This window comes from Cyanistes caeruleus, chromosome 14 (genome assembly GCF_971803275.1).
Source record: "Cyanistes caeruleus chromosome 14, bCyaCae1.hap1.1, whole genome shotgun sequence".
Classification (NCBI taxonomy): domain Eukaryota; kingdom Metazoa; phylum Chordata; class Aves; order Passeriformes; family Paridae; genus Cyanistes; species Cyanistes caeruleus.
In genome coordinates this window covers 13,724,471-13,739,034 of record NC_141714.1, presented here as the reverse complement: position 1 = coordinate 13,739,034, position 14,564 = coordinate 13,724,471, and the positions used below count along the sequence as shown (strand labels likewise).

At 40.3% G+C, this 14,564-nt stretch overlaps 1 protein-coding gene and 1 non-coding gene across 3 annotated transcripts; both read left to right on the top strand.

Moving 5' to 3' along the window:
* The first annotated feature begins 1,636 nt into the window (after positions 1-1,636).
* On the top strand, positions 1,637-12,343 carry PABIR2 (PABIR family member 2). Of its 2 annotated transcripts, none has more exons than XM_023926019.2 (10): positions 1,637-1,853; positions 2,182-2,260; positions 3,541-3,597; positions 3,966-4,009; positions 4,090-4,144; positions 4,370-4,471; positions 5,710-5,798; positions 6,329-6,393; positions 8,663-8,759; positions 9,782-12,343. In XM_023926019.2, the coding sequence occupies exons 1-10, from the start codon at positions 1,738-1,740 to the stop codon at positions 9,930-9,932; spliced, it is 855 nt and encodes a 284-aa protein (XP_023781787.2). In that variant the 5' UTR covers positions 1,637-1,737; the 3' UTR covers positions 9,933-12,343. The 2 variants fall into 2 exon arrangements, with proteins under 2 accessions (XP_023781787.2, XP_023781786.2); XM_023926018.2 differs by having other exon boundaries at positions 1,654-1,853; positions 6,302-6,393.
* Positions 9,560-9,703, top strand: LOC111928779 (small nucleolar RNA U109). Its single transcript, XR_002864299.2, has one exon. It is a non-coding gene; the product is annotated as a small nucleolar RNA U109 (small nucleolar RNA).
* Positions 12,344-14,564: the final 2,221 nt, after the last annotated feature.

Here is a 14,564-nt window from a genome sequence, read left to right as displayed (position 1 = left end):
GAAATGCTTGTGCTGAAGCACCAGGACAAGGAGAATGGTGCAGGTTCTGTAAAAGTGTCACATTGCTTTTAGAGAATGGCGGCAGTGAAAGTGATGAACAGTATATTCCTTTCACAGCTGCAGATCCTAATTTTCCAGTGAATCAGACTGGTCATAATTATTAGAAATTAAGCAAAATTATTTAGATATTTATGTTCTCAGTCTTTGCAGGAGATAACAATTCTGTATCACCTCACAGAAGGATGTCATTAGTGGCTGTGATAGGCCATAGGATAAGGGACACAGGACTGTGAAAGTTATTTCTCCTCTGCAGTCATAAGGAATAAGAATTAGGAATGTTTCTCTGTGTTTTTCAATATAAATATGTATAAAAAAATCCTATAAATATTTTAATTGTAATCTTGTGGGTCTTTTAACTCAACTCCATACATCTTTGTGAATGTCAGCACAAAGTTCTTCATTAGTAGTATTTCAGTGAAAGAAATGTAAGCATCAGCAACAGATGATGAGGCACAGAGTCACTTAATGTATTAAAATGAAATATGCTCAAGTCAGTCTTGATTAACAAAAAATGCAAGGAGGTACCATAATAAATATTTCAGTACAGAAGCAAGAATTCTAATCAGTTACCTAGAAGCATCTACCTTCAGTAATTTTAAATTAAGAAAGTAATTAATGTAGCCATGTTCCCAACAAAGGTAGTTGAAATGTTGAAAAATCCTAACTTTTCTATCTTAACAGTTTCAACACCTAGAACTCTGGCAAAAGAACTGTTTTATCCCAGGAGAAAATGAAGATCTTTTAAAATTTGGTGCTGGGAAAGACCCTGAAGCCCCCTGCATGTAAGAGACAAATACGTATGATGCAACTGTTATTGCAGAAAAATACTCTAAAATAAGCACAAACTTTGATGCTTTGATCACTTGCAGTGGGTTTGCCCAGGTCGGTCCCAAACCTAAATACAGTCAAGAACGAGGATCACATCTCATAAGGAATGTTACACCAGATTTCTGAAAGCTGAGCAGACTCTCGTGCTTCAGCAGCTAGGAAAAACTGGGGAGAACACTGGGAAAGCCTGCGGGACTTAGATCTGAGAGGGCCTAATCTTGAGGAAGGTTGTAAAACCTCTTCCCCACTAAGACGGGTGCCGGATTTGTGGCCGTGGTGGGACTCGAACCCGGATCTTGACCCGGACCGCGCCCCCGGCCGCGCCCCCTCGGCGCGCTCGTCCTAGCGACCGTTGCGGCGTTTCAAACACACACACGCTCCCGCCACAGCCAATCAGCGCGTGCAGCGCCCCGGGGGCTGTCGGGAGCTCTCCCGCCACCGAAGCAGTGCCGGGGTGCGGAGCCACCGCGCATGCGCCGTGCAAGGCGGGCGGTGCTGCCTGCGCCCCGATTCCCGCGCATGCGCAGTGCGCGGCGGCGGGCGCGGAGCGCGGTCGGCACCGAGGGAAGCGCCGGGAGCAGCGGGAGCGCTTCCACCGCCACCGCGGGCAGCGGCACCGGCACCGGCAGCAGCCGCTGGAGGAATTGGCCGCCCCCGGGCCGCCCCCGGGATGCGGCGCTGCTGCGGCCGCCCCCCCCGCCGGGCCCGGCGCGCCCCCGGGCTGAGCCCGCGGCGCCGCCCGCGGGGCCTGTAGGGCCGGGGCAGCGGCGGCCCGAGGAGCCGCGGCGGCCGCCGGCAGTGAATGGGCTCCGCGGCGGGGCGGGAGGAGCCGGAGCCGCCGCCGCCGCGATGGCTCAGGAGAAGATGGAGCTGGACCTGGAGCTGCCGCCGGGGAGCGCCGCGACCCCGGGCGACGGCGGTGGCCTGAGGCGGTCGAACAGCGCCCCGCTCATCCACGGGCTCAGGTGAGGGGCCCGGGAGCTCGGCTCATCGAGCCCTGGGGTCGCCGCTGCCCGCCGGCATCGCCGCGGGCCTCGTCCAGGCCCGGCGCTCCCTCAGCGGCCTGTGGATCGTGTCCCTTGTCCCGCGGGGCTGGCGCCGCCAGTGCCCGCTTGTCCCCCCTCGGCTCACGGAAGGTGCTCGTCGCGCTTCCAGCGATAGCAGTGCTGCTGTTCAAATAAAATGATGTTTTCAGCGCTCTGGAGACTGCAGTGCGTGTCACAGCACTGTGGAGCTTTGAGCAAAGCGCACCCAAAAAAGCTGTTCACAAAACTTTGTTTTCCCCACCTGCAGTGACAACTCCCAGGTGTTTCAGCCTTACGTGTTGCGGACTCGCAGGAACAGCACAACAGTTATGAGCCGTCATGGAATGGTGAGGAATCTTAAGCATGTCATGTTTACACACAGCGAGGAATAGTTGGAGTAAAGAAATGAAGTTAAACTTGATTTATATTTGCACTAAATGTCCTAGCAACCTTCCAAGCTGCAGAATAAGCATTTTTTCACCTCTAACTACAACCTGTAATGAAATAATGCTGGTATGTTGACTGTGTGTCCCCAAGAAGACGAGTAGTTGACATTATATGTGACTCCTCATATTAAGTCCAGCTTTAAAGTTAGTTAAAACCTTCTGTCAGAATTAAAAGTCTTGAAAGGGTGTTTTCCTTTATTGTGAAAATGGATGAGGGAGTCACAGTTCTTTGTTGACCTGTTTGACAGTGCTCTTTTTTTGCCAAGGCAGAACACTAGGCCTCGGAAAATCTCTGAAAGAATAGGAATTTATTTGTTGCTCTCTGTTTTAAGTCTTGTAGTACTGTACACTACTGCAGTTGTTTAACTTTTCAGAGATGTTGCATTTCTTTTTTTCTACCTCCTCCTTGTCAGGTGAGAGATTTATGTGCTCCTTCCACTGAAATTTTTCTGTCTTGACTGAGGGTAATGAAGATTTAATGTTGCTTTTCTCAAAACTTTAAAGTCCCGACATAAGTTTCCTCTGTGCCTTCTGTTCAGGAAAGGTGGCAGGGATTTTTAATTCAAAGTCTTCTGTTGTGAGATTTCTTAAGAATCCAGAATTTTGGAGCTCGTCAGTAGGTGTAGCATTGGACACACAACTATTCTGAGTGGGAACTGTTGGCCCGTTTATACGGGATGTTAGAGTTCCAGAGGAATTAGATGCATAAAATTACACACAACTGAAAAACTGCAGAAATTAATCTTTATGGAATGTTGTTCAAGACTGACTTGAAGCACTGAGATTTTCTCTACAATAGCCCACTGGTTGAGTAAGGTGTCCTGTGGGAGTTTGTAATATCCTGGGCAGTGGGGGATTGTGTAACAATCACAGTTTCATTTGTAGTATATCCCTTGTCTTAAGTGGCATCTGTAGCTATTTCTGTACTTGAGATGCTGAGCAGTATCTGCCTGCAAGTCAGATCCCTGCCACTTGCTGAGTGATACAAGGAATTTGTAAGTGGTAAAACAAGTCTTTTCTCTTGAAGGTCAGTGTTTGCTTTTTTGCGACATTGTTTGAGTCATCCACATGTAGTTGTGCAGCTCATTTTGAATTCCTTAAGAATGTAGTTGATGGTAAATAGTGTGTATGCAAGCAGTTGTGTGTGATTTAATCATTGTGGCTGTCACTTTTTTTCCTAGTTCTTGTCATCATCTCCTATTCGTATTCCTAGCAGCCGACTTCATCAGATCAGAAGGGTAAGTAGTTTTTATCTGTGTATTCAGTAACAGAATGAAAAATTCTATATGGTACTGAAGTACTTGCAAAGTTTCTTTCCTACTGAGTTTTTCAAGTACTAAAGAAAACTGAGTATTTCTTGAGACTTAATTTCAACAAAGAAGTGGCCTTGCAAGACTTATTGTTGTGTTTAAGCTACCTTGCATTTTAGAAGTATTTAACTTAAGAGAAGCACTGAGATGGACTGGTGGCTGTCCTGTCTTTCTGTAGTGGTTCTGCTATTCGTATTTCAATCCTGATGGCAAATAATGGAATCACAAGTATTATTTCAAGTATCTGTGATGAATCAAATGTTATGGGAAAACTTAGGACATTTTATCTCTTGCAGGAAGAAGGAGTGGATTTAATGAACAGAGAGGCAGCACATGAAAGGTGAGTGTTACTGAAAGAAGGTGATAAAATAGCCAGAGTTATCCTCTTTGTAGCTACTGATGGGGTTTTTTGTATTCTAGGGAAGTGCAGACAGCAATGCAGATAAGCCAGTCATGGGAGGAAAGCTTGAGCCTGGTAATCTTTTTATAGATGTTTCCTATTTAATTCTACTTTTACACTCAAATGACAAATTTAAGGGAAAGAGAGGAATTAACTGTGAAACTAATTTAAGAAGAATTTAAGCTCATCTGCTTTAGCTACTTTGTGCATTTGACCAATGACTTTCCATTAGAAGGTTGTGCCTTGGATTTCAAGGTAATGTCCTGTGCCAGTGTTAAGTCTGAAACCTTGTATTCACAGAGCGACAATGACTTGGACAAGTCTGAGAAATCTTTTTCCCCAAAGAGAATAGACTTCATTCCAGTTTCACCTGCACCTTCACCTACAAGAGGAATAGGAAAGGTAGGATAAGTGAAATATTAAGCTGAGACAGTATTTCAGAATTCTAGACCAAGCTGAACCATCAAGATGTGTAACTTGACAAATTGTTCCATAGTTTAAAAAAACCCTGAACAACACAACCGAACAAGCACCAAAAAAGCCAAATCCATATTTTGTTGGTTTCTTAGTATCAAATGGTTGCCATCTGGGAGCCTGCAAAGTTTAAGGATGTTTTCAGTTTCTGTTGTTTTCAGTTTCGTTCAGTGCGGTATCTGAGTGGGTTGCGGTTCTGCTTCTAGGGAAGCTGGAAGAGGTCAGGAAAGTAGTCATGGCCAGGATCTCCAGGTGCAGAAGTGGGGGGATTTTGGGGAAGAAGCTGCAAAGTTGGACTGCAATTCTGTGTGGTGAGAGATGAAAATGTGTCCATCAGTTATGGAAAGGATGGCACAAATGCACTCTGAAGTAGGACTTGGGTGTGTTGAACTCGTACTGAAAACTGGATGCCACAGAAAGGTGGATGTTAGATAAACTACTTTACCAGTGAGGATTGAAAAACTGAAATGTAGCATAGAGAAACTGGCAACTGGGTTTAAAGATGGGCTGCTTGACCTTGTTTGCACCCTCTTGTGTGATTCTGCTTTCATACAAAAAAGGAGCAATCTGTGTGCTCCAACCAGATTGGTGCATGTAACAGCCGCGTACGAGTGCTGGGTAATGTGTTCCTGGGAAAACACTGATGCTGGCAGCTGCTCCTGTACCTTTGGAATTCTGACTATAAATCACTAGCAGATAACTTAACAGAAATGTTTTTATGTTTTACTAGAAGCCTTCTATGCGCTAAGCTCAAATTAGCTGCAGAATCACAGAGCTAAATATCCTATTTTACTTTGGAATATCGTTAGTTTTCAAGACAGTTGTATTTTGAGTAAACTCTGACTACTGTACTGCTGTTTTTTAAATGTAACAAAGAACAGAAGCAGTTCTTTTCTTTAGAGAAAGTGTCTAGTTCAATTTTACTTCTTTCATGGGTTTCAATTTTAGCTTAATCTGAGCAGAATTGCATGGGCCAGTATATTTTTGTAAATTAAGTTCTAATACTTGTAAGATTATATTTAATAATCTGCATAATCTGTTGCTAGTTTTTCTTAAAGAATTAAAGGGGAATAGAAGAGGGGATGTTTGTTTTGAGTGTGTAGTGTAACATCTAAGTATTTTAAAAGAAATTCTGGACTATCTTCATTTGAGCTTTCTTCCTGCAGCAATGTTTTTCACCATCATTGCAAATGTTTGTGAGCAGTAATGGATTACCTCCAAGTCCTATTCCCAGTCCAACAAGGCGGTTCTGCAAGTAAGTCATGAGTGTCTGTTGTGCTAACATTGGAATTTAAGCCAAAGATTAATTAAAGTTGATGTTAAGGCATTAAAAGAGACTTCATTTTACAACTGCTGAAGCATTGCCACATAAAAATGCTCTGAAAGTTCAACCTTTACCTATGGCAGCTTTATGTGTGTGCTCTTACAGAGCATGTGTCAGCTTTACACTAGACATGGTAACTTGAGGGGAAGTTCTCAGGTATTTCAAATTAACTTTGTCAGCAGATGAGTTTTATATAAATGCACCACAACATTTAGAAAAAAATATAAATGAGGATGTGATTCCCTAACGGAAGGAGAAAACCTTAGAAAATTCACGACAACTTTGTGTGGCAGATAATCTGCTCTAATAGGCAGCCCTTATTTGTTATCTATGTATTTAGATTCCACAAGAATTCCAGTTGTGCAGGAATAGTTTTGAAGAATGATTCATATGCCGTGGTTGTGTTGATTTGATGCAAACTGGAACCTTTACAGGCCTGACTCTCAGTATCCTCTCTTCAGCAGGAGGAGTCAAAGTCCAATCAACTGTATCAGGCCCAGTGTTCTTGGCCCCATTAAAAGAAAAGGTGGGTGTACTTACCTTACCAGTTGTTTTAACATGTGTGTAGTTTTCTAGCTGGATACTTTTTTTTTTTTTGTTATTCTGTAAGTATAATGCACATGTATCCAGAGTGAACTGGAATTTGCCAGGCATAACTCAATAATACAATGTAAAGTAGCTATTCTAAAACACAGGAATGAAAAATTAAAAGAAAACAGCTCCTACTTGACAGAGGCAATCTTTATTATACATCAAATTAAATGTCAGCTTACAAATGTTCATAACATTCCTACAAGTAGCACTGAACAGTGCACACCCTTCAGATCATCTTAGGAATGTTGCTTATCATGCAGTATCTTCTAAACTTAGTACTGAATGTTTGTTTTCACTCTGAAAGTTGAGAAGGTGAGTGTTTAGAGAAATGGAATAGATCAGTCCCCTTTCCTCCTGAAAGGGGTAAATGCATTCTTTCCTGGAACTGTTCCATGTTAGAGATTTTTCAAGTAACATCCCCAAACAAATTTCTACAATAGAACTATGAGAATGAGATATTCTTCAAGTGTGCCTTTAGCTGTGCTTATCCTTTCTACTTTTTTTTTTTTTTAACTTAGGCATTCTTTACTGCACCACAAACATCCTTTTATTGTACAAGACTTACATTTAGGCTTTGAGAAAAGTTACTGTTTGTTGTTTGGCTTTTTTTTTTCAGTACTGCTTGTCCTGTCAGATAAAGAACATTGTCTAACTGATACTGATTTGACAGAGGAGAGAGACAAGTTTTCTCATAGATTTCAGTTCTGTCTTGGATTTTATTTTCTATTAATTTTAGAGGCATGAAAACTGAACAAAAGTTTATTCAGCTAAATGATCAGTGAATAATAAATATCCACACTTAAACTTCACACAAATTGTAGAAGCAGTGTAGGTAGAGAGACAGGCCTTTCCTCACCAAATCCATGTACTCCTGTGGAGCATCTTAAAGTGGAGATAAGAGTTTTCCTTTTCTTGCTTGAAATATCGAGGAGTTTTCGAAATGCTGCTTAATTTTGAAACCTCTTATCTATTCAAATGAACTTACTTTCTTTTCCTAAATATGTGGTCCTGTCTTTTTCTGAATTTTAGCAGTAGTTTTATAATAGGAGAAGGAAAGCCATGAACTGAAGAGATTTTCACCACCATAGGGAATTAATACTGGTGGACTCTGCAATGTGTTGTAGCAGTGCAGATTTGTCTCTGTCAAATTTAAGGAGCAAAAGTGTTACCTAAGTTGGCGTTTCATTCATATTTCTGCAAGACTAAGTATCTTATAAATGCTTTTTACCCATTCCTAGAAGCAATTATTTCTTGCCTTAAGAGAGGAATGTATCCCTGTGGGCTGAAGGAAATGAAAACTTTGGAAGTTACCAGTCTTGTATAAAATGTAGCAGTGTGATTCTGTTCCAGAATGTATAGACTGGTTTGCTATAATGCTTAACCTCTGTTAGTTTTTCAAACTGAATCTACAACTACTGCAAAGTGTAGGTAAAAACTGGAAAAATTATTACCATTTTATGCTTTTTTCCTTTCAAAAGTGAAAATGAAAATATGTGAGAGGGTTTTCTTTTTTTTTAAATTTATTTTCAGGTTCATAATATTTTCAAATGTCTGTTGTAGAGCAGCTATTAGTGAGCCAGCTCATTCTCATGGCAGATTATACTAAACAGATTACATTCATTCTCCCCATCATATTTAATCTCTTAATTTCTGTAGATGGTTACAGGTACAAAGACAATCTGATCCACAATAAGTGGAAATACTTCCACATGACAAATTTATTCAGTTCAGCTTTCCTGTTAAAGTGTACCCATGCATCAGAATTTGGTGTATAGGGGAGGGTGAAACTAAACCCAGCCATCGTTCTTATTTTCATAATCACTAACAATTTTAAACTTCTTATTTTGACTTATGTCAGTTACCTCATCTCAGCTGTTTATTTAACACTAAGTCATGGTAATTTGTTTGCTTTAGATTATTTTGTCTGATTACAGTACAAGTAGCAAGTTTTATGTCTTTGACTTCATTGTAGCCTCTCAGATACTGCTGAAGTTTTAGGTAAGGATGGACTGAATGGTCTAACAACACCTATCATCAAAATAATGTCATAGGCAGGTGCTTGGTTGGCTGAATTAGAGAACTTGTGTTACAAATGCAACCTTGGAGTGCTGTAGGTCAAACCTCTCTTTTACAGCAGATAAATTTTAAATAGATATTCCAGAAACTCAAGTGAGTTTGATTATTTGCATTGTTTTCTTTAGGTGAAATGGAAACTGAAAGTCAGCCAAAGAGACTTTTCCAAGGAACAACCAACATGCTTTCTCCAGATGTTACACATCTGTCAGATATCAGTTCATGGTAAAATATTTCATGTGCCCTGAAATGCCAAAACAGGGAATGTGCATTTATTACAGGCTTTCTAGTTTTCTTTTCCAGGAAAAAGGTAGTTCGTGTGTATCTTGCGGATGTGTATTAGTGGGAGCTGTCCTGTGGCAACGGTCCTTCTCCTCTGATCAATTCTTCCTGAACAGACTTGAGCCTAGATTTTGTGCATCAAAGCTTTCATGCTGAATATAATTGTTACAAAGCCCTGCTAATTCATAAGCAAAGTTACTTTGCTTCATCATTGCAATATGTTGTAGGCGTTGGTCATACAGTGTCTGTGGCACTTCACTGAATACTTAGAAAATGTGTGTGGGTACTTAATTGTTCTTGTTCCCAAGTTCATGACTTTTAGAGTTAAGTTATCTTTCTTTGTTACAATCATAAAATACCAAAGGGTTTTTTTTGTGTTGAGTCAGATACTAAGTATTCAAAAATACCAGCTGTTATTACTGTAATTTCAGTTTACCTACAGACTTGAAACTGCCTAGATGGTTTTTTCCATGTTGCTTCCCCCTAAATTGCAAAAGCATCAATTTATGTGTCCTCTGGGATCTTGTATCTAGACTTACAAAATCCAAACACAGGAATTCTGTGAGAAAAATAGGTTTCAATCTTGCTTTGAGTAATGCCGAGCATACCAGCTAACTAATAACATCTTTGGTGTATTGCTGATTAATTTATTATTTTTCCTTTACTATAAACTTTAAGGGTTTTATACTTATTTTTTATCACCTCCTTTCTATGTCTGATTAAAACCAGCTTCATAATTTATTCTGCATGTTAAAAAAACACAATAATTCTGCTCTTCATTTCCGTGAGGAGCATGAATATCTCTAACATGCTACAGAAAACAAGGAGTTTTCAGGGCTGCCAGTCTTGCAGTAAAGACTGAGTGGTAGTATAGGTCTCCTACAAGTCCTGTCCGAGGGGGAACCTGTCAGCTTTGTTCAGAGCCTCATGCCCCTGCACTGAAGGACCTTTTTCCCTTTCCCCAGCTTGTCCTCGGATATTCTGGATGGGAGTAGCAGCAGTGTTGGCTCTTCCTCTGATTCCCTGACAAAAGGCAGCATCACCACGGAGTCTCCAGTGACATGCTCCAACTCCTGCTCCTCGTTCATTCTGATGGATGACTTCTCACCCAAGTGACTTTACCAAGTCCTGAGTCAGTGTCTGGCTGTGCTGTCCCCTTCCTGTACACTCGTACAGAGAAATGAACTCTGATCCTTGAACCATTCATATGAGGTTTATTAAAAGGAAAAATTGTTGTTACTGTAATCCTTGGCTACTTTCCAGTGATTTTTTTTTTTTTTAATTTATCCATTTAATGGACATTGTAGACCATATTAATGTCTGGTTTTGCGAATTTATTTTTTAGACAAGATGTCTGCTGATATTATACTAACTTTTGCTTTCAGGAACTTGCATACACTTTATGATTCCAGAAATAGGTATCTACCTATTAGTGTTGCAATTTTTAGGAATGTACTTCTATCATTATCATGGTCACTATGTCTAGGGAAATAACTTGGTTTGGAAGGATTTGAAAATACTAATTTATTCTCTGGCACTTCTACTATTGAGTAAAGTTATTCTTGCTTTTTTTTTTTTTTTTTTTTCCAGTCACTAGCCTCAAATTCCTTTATGGAAGGGAGAAAAAAATATTTTATTTTCTTAGTGCTGCTAGTCATTTTTATGAATTCATTTACAGAAGACCACATTGGGTGTGGAAATCTCACTCTATTACATTAAACTAAAAACCCCACAGCAAAATAACTAATGACTGTCACTTTTGCCATCAGTGAAGAAATAATGATACTCTAGAAACATGATTAAATTAGCTGCATAGTTCTCTTCCCAGAACATTTGTCTTACAGTTTGTATTAAATAAGGTCATTATTCAGCAAGATTTGGCCAGGAAAAATTAATCCACACCTCGATCGAAGACATACAGTGCAGATAAGTTAATTAAACTACTGTGTAGGAGAACCATGTACGGCACCATCGATGTCTCCTGTGGCATTGAGGTCATAAGTATTTTTGTGCCTTAGGGGACATTGTTACAAAATTATGGAATGTAAACCAGAGGGGTGGGTGGGGAAAGTCCTTTGTGTACAGCTTGTTTATAGAGTGCTTACCCAAGTCTGTCGGCGGTGCTGCTTCCCTTAGTGTTCCTTTCCGAGGTGTGGAGGTGCTGGGGGCAGCCCCAGCTCTGGGGGGCAGCCAAGGTGAGACCCTTTGCAGCTGCTCTGGGCAGAGTTTGTCCCTTTGTTGGTCAAGAACAGAACAAACAGCTCAGCAAACGTTTGATTCCAAAGGAAAGGCTTTGGATTGGATATGAGCTCTGCAAATTGCTTGGTGAAGGAGTTTTCTTTGAGTTTTGAGTAGTCTTGATACAGTACCTTGGTCAGTCTGAGGTAGGAACAGATATTTTACTTTTTAAAGACTATAACGGGGCAAAATAAATCCGTTTGTAATCTACTGTGTTATGCTATTTATTATTTATAACTCTGTAAAAAGTCTGTGGTGATGAATTATAGTATTTTTTTATGATTGAATAAGTTTTTTATGTTCAGTAATTGCTGGCTGGTTTGTATTTAATACGCAACATTGTCTGCCAGAATCATAAGCTTCCATTTTTGAATGTTTGTAACATAAATGCTTTTGTTACTTAAAATTTGTGATCTTTCTGAAAGAAAATAGCACTGAATTTAAAGTAAGATTATGTGCTTTAGATGTGAGCACAATCTCTGGCAATACTGTCTGGCTAAAAGGGGAGGGGGAGAACCATAGTTTTTTTCTGTTCTGAAGAAGCTGTTGGGTATCCAGAAGACATGTACATACCAGATTATTTTTAAAAGTGTTTCCATTAAATTGTAAGAAGTACCAGAATGGGCCAATAGTGGCACTATTATTTGTATGATCATTTCCACCCGTGGAGCATTAGTTCCCCACTTCAAATAAATGTGCATATTGTAAAATATTGTCCACTGGTGCCATTTTTAAATGAGCTCTACAGTATTGAATGTTAATTTTGTTTGTATATGCACAGTGCTATTTCTTGAATTTTTGATGTCTTAAGTTGCTTAATTATTTTTTTATTCATGTCTGTATCTTCTCTACCTTCTTGGTGTTTAAAGAAGGCTGCTTTTCCATTTGCAAAATATTGATAAACAGTCTGTGATAAAATCCAACCCTGTTACCTGTGCCCCGCTTCCCTTCTACTGTGCTTTTAATGTACTGTGATTTAGAAACCTGAACGAGGGGTGGCAGGAGGGGGAAACCTATTGCATGCTTTCTTAAACCTGAGAAGAGCATAGCTATTGCTTAATTTTGGCTGATTTACCTGTACAATTGATGTATTCCAGATTTGTTTGTTAGTGGAGAGTCCTATCTGAGTGCTGGCCTCTGTAAACATTCGAATGTAAGCTGCATAAAGCAAGCGCACAAATAGTCACTCTTGTTACAGCAGTTTTTTGTAGTGTTCTGGCTATTCCCCACTCTTGGAAGGTCTTGTAAAAGACATTGCTCTTTTATAAAATATATACATAATGCACACACTTGCTGTGTCTGTTGTTTCAGAACGAATGGTTGTCACTGTGTAATAGGCCCGAGGTAGGCCTAGGTTGTCTTTCACACTCCTAACACAAGTTGTTCATTTTGAAACAAAGTTTTCTAATATGCTGCTCATTGATACTTGCACTTAACTGCAGTTGAGTTGCCACTGCTTGGAGGGTTCTTTGATACTGTAGCATACCCTGACTAAAACTGACTACAAGGTGCATTTCTGGATTTGTTGCCTGCCTGGTCTGAGGGAATTAGACACCAGTTGGGAGAGAAAGCCAGCTGGTGCTGGTAGTCAGCTTTAAAGTATAACTATTGACATTTAACAACTGTTTTTTATGACTTCACCAGCCTTAATTATGCTGAATTGCCATGATGAGTGTCTGAGAATTCCTGTCTTTCACCCACTTCCTTCTTTTTATAAGGGATCATTAGTGCATATCTGTCGCTGAGAATCACAATGATGAGTTACCTTTAATGTTTTAATAGTTGAGAACCAAGTTAGAATACCTGTGTAATTCAAACAGCATTTTAGATGGACTATTCTTAATATGTTAATTAGCACAGCATTACAGCAGTGGTCTTTGTACAGCTCATTGACCAGCACTGCCCTTAGATCATATCCAGACCATGCTGAATCCTCATTTCATGGGCTTAAAATGTTGGAAGGATTTTACCAATGGTTTAGAAAAATGTGTGTGTCAGCTGTGCAACTCTGTATGTTTTGATAATATCAAGTGTTCTGCATCAGGAAATGGATCACAGTGTGCATGTTTCATTCTCCTTCATTGAATTTCAAATTGGGGGATCATGGGCCCAAAAGCCTGTATTTAAGGGGCTGTTTTTCTGACTGTATGTGATTAAATACTTTCTCCTACAATGCAAGTAATTAAACTGTCAGTGGGTGAGGATGTAAATCTGAGTCCTGCAGACTTTATTGGAAAACTCATTCTTGAAAGGCTCGAGGAACTCTATACTACATAAAAACACTAAAGCAGGATTTTGTTTTAAAATTATTTTGTAAGTCACGATGAAAATAGAGAACTCATTTTAACAACTCAAAATGCTAAAAGCGTTTTAAATGCAGGGGTTTAGCTTGGCATATTTCTCCAGGCAGGTCCACATTGGGGGCTGTTTGCAGAGGTGAACTCGAGCAGGCTCAGGCAGATTTGGAACTGAGGTTCTGGTGCACAAACACAATAGACTGGCCCAGGGAAATAAGTTTTTGCAAATATTCACATTCTTATCTGTAGACCCTACTAATACATTGTGCGACAACAAAGATGAGAACTTGTTTTTCCTGGAAGGAATTTCACTGGCATATAATTTTCTTGGTAACTTCATAATAAAAAAAGCTTTGCATTAATATGAGTTCAAGAATTTTATGAAGTCATAGGCCTGTTGCATTTGCTTTTTTGGAGTAAAGGCCAAGGAATATTTTTGGAGCTGTACAAACTGCCCCTTGTATTCCAAGTCTATTACATGATTGACAGCTGTCCATAGTAGATGGAAGGGAACTTTGCCTATCATTGCGAATTTTAGTTGCTCTTGAGGCTTGTTAAATAATCCTTAGCAAATTCAGTGTAAGATGGGTCACTGGAGGTACCAGAAGACCCAGTGAAAAGGAAGGTAGTGACTTGCTCCCATAACTATAAATTCAGAGTTTTAGCCTTGAGTTAATCTTTCCCAGCTAATTTTCTAAGGAAAAATGCATTTTTCAGACAACTGAGACTTTTTAGGAAAAGGCTCCTTGTGGGCAAGTCTAGGGCTGTTCAGCTTAATCCACTTCAAAAAGGGGGGCCATGCTTGCCCATCAGAACTGGAGTAGCATTGTCTCGGTTCCAGCTGGTTTTGGGGAGGGCAGGGATTTGGTGTATAGGTTTCCATAAGGGCTGGTTAACTGATTCCCAAAGGTCCCAGCAAGGACCTTTGTCATCACAGGAGAATCAGAAGTAGATTGTTTTTAGGGCAAATCTGTTTTCTGAGGGAGCAATTGTTGCTGCGGAGCTGGTTTAAGGGTGACAGTTGGGGTTTGCTTCCTGCTGCAGGGACAGGGCTGCTGTTCCTGTAAGTGCAAAAGCACAAAGCCCTGTAAAGTGTCCCTGCACCTCAAGGCTATCCCTTTATTCCTTTAGAGTGGACTGGGCACTTGGCGGAAGTCTCTTGTTTCAATCCAAACCCTTTTTTGCATTCAAGCTGCTTTTTATTACTTGCTCT

Excerpts from the sequence above, each read along its gene's own strand:
- PABIR2 (XM_023926018.2), top strand. The coding sequence starts at position 1,738 with ATGGCTCAGGAGAAGATGGAGCTGGACCTGGAGCTGCCGCCGGGGAGC. Across the intron at positions 1,854-2,181 it reads CCGCTCATCCACGGGCTCAG|TGACAACTCCCAGGTGTTTC; the intron begins GTGAGGGGCCCG and ends CCCCACCTGCAG. Across the intron at positions 2,261-3,540 it reads TTATGAGCCGTCATGGAATG|TTCTTGTCATCATCTCCTAT; the intron begins GTGAGGAATCTT and ends TTTTTTTCCTAG.